The 6,921-nt window shown below is 44.5% G+C and overlaps 1 protein-coding gene across 1 annotated transcript; it reads right to left on the reverse strand.

Moving 5' to 3' along the window:
- Window positions 1–322: 322 nt before the first annotated feature.
- Window positions 323–1,908, reverse strand: LOC110923673 (protein pxr1-like). Its single transcript, XM_022167736.1, has 3 exons — window positions 1,461–1,908; window positions 837–1,312; window positions 323–430 (listed from the first exon to the last, which is right to left on the reverse strand). Exons 1-3 carry the CDS (start codon window positions 1,906–1,908, stop codon window positions 323–325), a joined length of 1,032 nt encoding a protein of 343 aa, XP_022023428.1.
- Window positions 1,909–6,921: the final 5,013 nt, after the last annotated feature.

Genomic DNA, 6,921 nt, shown 5'->3' on the forward strand with positions numbered 1-6,921 from the left:
TTCTAAGGACTCACTTTTGTCGGTTTGCTCTTGCAAACGACGTTTCAACTCTGCAATCTCAATGTCCTTAGCCGCAAGGTCCTTATCCCTACTGGATACCTACGCTTTCAACTCAGCCTACAGAGAATAAGACAGACTTAAGTAATTTGACAAGCAAAAAGCACAAAAGGAAAAGGGTTAACACTGATCGAACCTCAACACGTTCTCTATCGGTTTGCCCATCCTCAACTTTTTCTTTCAGTTCAGCAACTTGTGCCTCAAGGTCCGTGATTTTAGAGCGCGCGGCATACATACGTTGATTATCTTTTTCACATATCTTATTTCACTCTGCGCGCTCCTTTGCCAAGAGATCTTCAGCAGCACGAAGCTTGCCCCTAAGGCCTTCATGGCCCCACTCCTCCGATTTCCTATCGGACTTGAACTTAGCTTTCTACTCAGCAAACACAGCCTTAGCTTTCTCAAACTCTTTAACCTGCCTCTCAAGACGTTCACGGTACTTTTCCCACTTAGCCCGTTCTTAACCATCGTACGCCACTCATGCACTATTTGGTGGTTAGCGGCGCGGGTATTGGCCTCCCCAATGACATAAGCCTGGTATAGCCCATCGTGAGTTCGCGCCCTTTGGCGGTTAACCTCACCGGGGGGAAATGAATTCAGGAACCAGTTGCGACACGCCCTAAACTCCAAGAAAGTGTCCTTCTGTTTTAAACCCCATGGAGCTTGGTGGGGAGCATTACCACAAGCCTCCTCAGTATAGGTCTTGTAATAAATATCGCCCACGGTATCCTTCGGACTGATAGTCTGCGGCATCGACCCTCCTGCACCACCAGCCGCACCCGCGCCACCTGCAGCAGTCGTAGCCTCCTTATGCATAGTAGCAGCTGACCCCCAGCAGCAGAAGTAACTTGAGCAGTTTGAGTGGGGGCATCAACCTGCGCCGGCTCGGTGGGTCTAACAACCTCGGGTCCCTTGCCTTGAATAGTTTCTTTATTTTTCTCATGAAGGGGTTGGTCAAGCCCCGAGATATGGACGACCTCCGGATCCTGCGCTTTCTCATGTGCAGTAGTAGCAGCGGCCCCGGTCTCCTTAGGATTATCACCAACAGGCTTTTCAGAAGCCTTCTTTTTCTCTCCCTCCTTCTCTTTTTCAGCAGCCTTATCAACAAGCTTCTCAGCAGCCTTCTTTTTCTCTTTCTCAGTCTCTAACCCAGGAGTCTTGAAAGGCTTGATTGTAACCTTGGTTCTTTTTTGCGCCGGCTCTGGGGGGTCTTTAAACACAACACCCTTCTTTTCAGGGGTCTTCTTCTTGGCCTCTGCAGAAACAGAAGTGTTAAAAAGAAGTGGTAAGAGAAAACTAGAAGGTCGTCAAGAAACTAACCCAGAGAGAATTTATAAAGAGAACGCAGGCTGCTTTGTTTTCCGATTACTGGGCTTCCCCAGTCTTCTGCGCCACCGAAGCACCAGCTGTAGTCTCCTCCCTACTTCTCTTCCTGCTTATTAACTTCTCAACAGGCTCTTCTTCTACTTCCTCCTCTTCTTCGTCATCAAGCGTGATGGATGATGGAGTAGCTCCAGCATCTGAGTTCCGGGAACCCGCGCTCCCCGAGCTCTTTGAGCCAGTGGCACTGGTCTTCTTCTCGCCTATACGCGACAAACCTTCAAGTGAGTCACTGATAATAACGTAATCCTCCAAGTTATTCTGACGAAAGCGTAGAGTACCTTTTTCAGCAGCACCGGCAATCGCGCGGCTACTTCCACCCTTCTTACTAGTCACCTCAGCATCGATGGTAATGATCTTTTTCTTCTTACCCGGTTTCTTCTTCTTCTCCTCGGGGTCGATCCCAAGGTCGCGCAACACACCTGCAAAGATGTTAGACCACGAACTTAGCTCCCCATTGGAAGACCCCATAGACTCCTCGCTGGAAAGATAAACAATCTCTTTCCCAGCAGAAGTCATAGCGCGCAAGGGCCGGGGGTTAGGTATATGCGCACCTTCGGTTGAAGTAGGTGGATTGGCAAAAGCTGCAGCAACGGGATACATAATGTGACAACCCGAACTTTCAAGGTTAGTAACGTTTTATCTTGTGACCTTAACTCATCGTCATTTCCCTTTTATGCGTTACATGTTCCGTGCTAGTAAAAATTATGTAATCGTACGATAACTTCGTTAAACAATCATACTAGTATATTTGGGCTGCACTTGTAGTGGGCCACATATTAGTGTTTCAAGTAAACGGTGATCAAGTGGGCCGCACCCCCAAACCCTTGTAGCCTATGAAAACCAAATGGATTAAAAGGCCCAAACCGCCACCATGGCCCATTGAGTTGGCAGGGTTACCGTGTGTGGTGGCAGCCCACTTGTATGGGCGTGTAAGCCCAGTTCGGTTAAGGAAGTATCCGCCCCCAAAATCTCTATTATTTAGAGTATGATTAGGTTGTTGATTAACGAATACTCAAACAAAACCCTACCATTCCCTTGGATGTGCGACGACAGTAGACCCCCCACCATCGAAGACATCATCCTGTTTAAGCCAGCCGTAGGTTAGTAGATTCACTATTTTGTTGATTGTTTGTTTGTGTGATCTTGTTATGTGAAAAACGTATGAAACTTGTGTTGTGTGAATCACGTTCTTGCATGATAAACTATGTTAGGGTCATATTATGATAAACCTTGCTGAATATTTCTTAAATTATTAATAGATCTGCCATAATATTCAATTCATGTTGCAACTTGATCATGATGTAGGACCTGATTTCATACTGGTTGTGGGTGATTTATTTCCTAGTTTTGGTGCATGATAGTATGACAAGATATTTTGACTAATAGTATGGATGGGATTTATGGACTTGATTGTTCACGTGGGTGGGAAGACTTGGGGGTCCACCCATGATCTAAGCATGCATCAACTTCACATGGGTGGAACAATTATTATTTTGGGTGTATGTGTACTAGAGTTAGCAGGTGGAGATTCTCGGGTCTAGTGCAATCGGTTGAATAGGATATCACCTAGAATTAAAGACCACATGATGAGACTTTTATGTTTATGTGAAACTTAGATTTGAATGATAGGTCTTGTGCTAATCGGGTAGTTGTGATGAATTTATCATGTTAGTAAATGACTATGCATTGTGTAAATGGGTCCTGGGATTGTTTTTCATACTAGGAGTTACATGTGGGTTATTAATTAATGGACTTTGAGGGGTATGTGAGTGAAATATGTATGGGTATATCATGTTTTGGGCCGAACGTGCTAAGTGACTAAGTGATTCACGATCGTCCACTATATACTCTCAACCCAATGCATCATTATTACTTCTTGTCCACTAAATAAATCGGCCCAATAAGGTGATAGTTGATTATAGTTGTTGGTGGTGATTTTAAGAAATCATCAGATTTCATTATTGTCAAGTGATTGTTCCATATCATGACAATTCATGACATTAAGTGTCAGACTCATATGTGAGCATATCTAGTATGTCGGCCGTTGTATGAGAAGTCATTGTTGTTGCATGTGAATTGTGGGTCTTAGTGAGTTGGTATAACTGTTATGTGCTATTCGGAGATCACTGCTTGAATGCATATTATGAATACAAGTTATATGCGAAGAACGTGAACGTAAACTAATTTCGTGTACATGAACATTATAGGCTTTGACTGATTTAGTGTGTGCGAGTAACTAAAACATACCGAGCAAACCAAGGTGAGTTCACACTTTCCACAAGGCATGGGATTCCCAAGGGTTGGGAATGGGTAAAGGATTTAAACTGAAACTGCGTGATATCCTGGTTTGGAACACGTACACACCCTCTTTATTGATGGGTGACAACATGTGATAAGGAATTGATTGGAACCTACGTAATCTCCTAGTTTGGGGATTTCGTACACACCCTCTTTATTGAAGGGTGACAACACGGATACTAGACCAAAACTCTCTATCATGAAGTCCCTCCTTTTATATCGACTTAATCGCCAGGCCAATGGCGAGCGGCTCATTAGTTTGATAGCGCTATTTAGGTTTGACAAGCCTCACACCGTGCCGCAGAGGACGGGCGTGAACTAATGGATCTGGGCACTAGTCAATGATGATAGACATTGACGTCAGGGCACCAACTTACTTTAGTCAGTGGTCGATATGGTAAACGGGTCTAGTGGTTCACATGGGGAAGCCCCCACTGGTTATGGTTTGGGAAAGAAGGAATTGGTTAACCATATTTTCAACTATGGGGTAACCCCCCCACGAAAAGTAAGCCAGCTAAAGAAACACTATGTTTTTGAAACAACATAAAACGAACACCCAACTGTGAACTCGCTCAACTTTGTTGTTGATTTGTTGTTACATGCCTTGCATGCCTTTAGGTGCATATTGTTGGAACTTGCTGTCTGGGAGGCTGGAGTGGTCATGGGTCAAGAAACACGGAATCGCAACACAAGACTAATGGTGCTTACATGTTGTTTATAAACACTTAACGAACGAATTATGCTTCCGCTGTTTACTGTGAAGTATTTGTAACGTTGTAACACTTAATGTTAATAAATGAAAGTTTTATTTAAATATACCTATGAGTTCAATATGATTGGTGGCTAGATCCTGGTAGGTCACACGCCTAACAGGGACATTCCCTAGGTGGTATTTTGGGGGTGTGACAGATTGGTATCAGGGCCATTGGTTATAGTGAACTTGGTTTTAAAAAGGGGAAAAATGTTTTTGTAAAACCAGACTATAACCGAACAGTTCCGAAAAAAACGTGAATACGACCATGACACTCAGCTCCAGATTGCAAGGTTCGTCTCTCGTATACTCATTGTACTGCATAACTAGTGAACACTTACATATGATATTGCATGTGATTGCACGTTTAGCACAACAGTATGAATTCATGTATTACTTGCATGTGTTATGTGATTGATAGGGTGCTATTTCCCTAAACATTCATGACTTACGCATCGTGATGCTCTTTGTTTGCTACTCGAGTTTGAGGAACCATTTGACATGAGTTAAGAGGAGTTGAGATGAGCGTGCAAATCGCAATATTATTGTGGGTGCACACATAATAATAATAATGTGGGGTGCATGCGAGTCCTAGTGAGGCTTAACAAGTGAAAAAGGGGTTTCGTTCCGTTATTTGATCGATGTGAAACATAACAAACCTATAGGGGTCATAGCAGTAATTGTCCCCTACTCGAACGTGAACTTTACATTTATCTTTGGATCCTTTCGAATCTCGATGCTATCGAGTGTTACCTGAACACCCATCTGAACTTAGCAAGCCGCGTAGAATGTTAGGTGCTTATACGAACGTCCCTGAGTTGGATGTCGCAGCGTCGAATGATTGATCGATACCTTTCTTACTCCTTTTCGTTTGCTGGAACTCATGTATTGACATTTTAGATCCCGAAGTGTGATCACTTCTGCAATACCCTCGTAACCGACCGTATTTGTTGACAACGTTCTGAATCATGACCAGGAGAAGGGAACACCATGGGTGGCATATGTATCCTATCGCAGCTTAACCACAAGATTTTCGAAGGTCGCACAGCTTAAATCTCCTTAGCACGGTGGGGTGCTGTGTTCGTGAAAGACGAAACAGGAGGACGTCTTTTCAGCTTTCGAATTCCAACTCTGCATTGCGCTGAGCATCGTCTTTACCCGAGGGTGCGGGTGATTCGGTGGTATATCATTATGGGTTGAATCAAAGTCCCAGTACACGTCGACGCAACACGAGAGAGTGATGACTTACGTAATGGAGTTACAAAGAGGAACTGCACGACACACAACCGGTAGTGGAAACTGTGGTCTTTGGATTTACGTGGAGGCATGACTTGGACGGTACCAAATGCGTTACTAAGACCGATCACAAGGGCCTCCCATGTACCGATGTTCGAAAGAGCTAATGCATACAATGACATCGCTGGATGGAACTTCTGGATGTATACGACTGCGAGACCTGAACGTACACGAGCTCTGAAGGAAGAGGATTTTCAAGTTGAACCCATGCGGGGCATGGAGAAACAATCTTTGACAGGTCGGACGAAATTCACTACCTCATGGAACGAATGTGGGTCTCGTTATACGGTAACTGTAGGGAACTCGTGTTGAGCAAAGCACACTGGCTTCGATATTCTAGCTGTCTGGGTTATGATGAGAGGCGTTAGGATTTATAAACCTTGTACTGGTAATCGGGCATGAAGGCCCACCTAACTAGGTATGGGAATGATGTCTGACTTGTGGGAAAGTCAAGGTGAAGTGTTAGCAACCAGAAACACCTATATGGAAAGCGAAAACAGACTGCCATGGATTTGGTCGCTAGTCTACTTACAACGCGAACAAAAACAATCTCACCTAGATGATCGTTGATTGTCTCACGTAACCAGCACACTTTCTAGCCATCAAGGAAATGGATAAGCTTTTCTACACTTCCAGTCATCTACCTGAAAGAAATGGTTGCTAGACACAGGGTGCCAACCTCCCTTATCTTTGATCGCGACCCACGAATCTGCACCTGATTTGTGGCAAGCGATGTACAAATCTTTTGGCTCACATCTAGGCATGAGCACAACATATCATCCGCAGATGGATGGACAGACTGAACGCATTCCATGTGTCGAATCTGAAGAAGTGTCTGTCAGATGAAACCCTCATAGTTCCTTTCAAGGAGCTCACCATCGACGAGCAGTGGCGTTTTATCGGAGAACAAGTGGAAATCTTGGACCAGGGGGGGGAGGTCAAGATCCTCAAACGCTCCAGGATACCTATTGTTCGAGTTCGCTGGAACTCCCGTCGTGGCACAGAGTTTACCTGGGAACGAGAAGACCAAATGAAACATAAGTATCCCCAGTTGTTTGAGATAAGTGCAACCACTACTGAGGCTGAAGCTACTGCGGAATTTCGGGATGAAATTCCAAACCAACGGGGGAATGATG

Source organism: Helianthus annuus, chromosome 9 (assembly GCF_002127325.2).
Source record: "Helianthus annuus cultivar XRQ/B chromosome 9, HanXRQr2.0-SUNRISE, whole genome shotgun sequence".
In the NCBI taxonomy this organism is placed as follows: Eukaryota; Viridiplantae; Streptophyta; class Magnoliopsida; order Asterales; family Asteraceae; genus Helianthus; species Helianthus annuus.

Excerpts from the sequence above, each read along its gene's own strand:
- LOC110923673 (XM_022167736.1), bottom strand. The coding sequence starts at position 1,908 with ATGGGGTCTTCCAATGGGGAGCTAAGTTCGTGGTCTAACATCTTTGCA. Across the intron at positions 1,313-1,460 it reads TAGGGAGGAGACTACAGCTG|AGGCCAAGAAGAAGACCCCT; the intron begins GTGCTTCGGTGG and ends CTGTTTCTGCAG. Across the intron at positions 431-836 it reads GACTGCTGCAGGTGGCGCGG|AAAGCTAAGTTCAAGTCCGA; the intron begins GTGCGGCTGGTG and ends TTTGCTGAGTAG.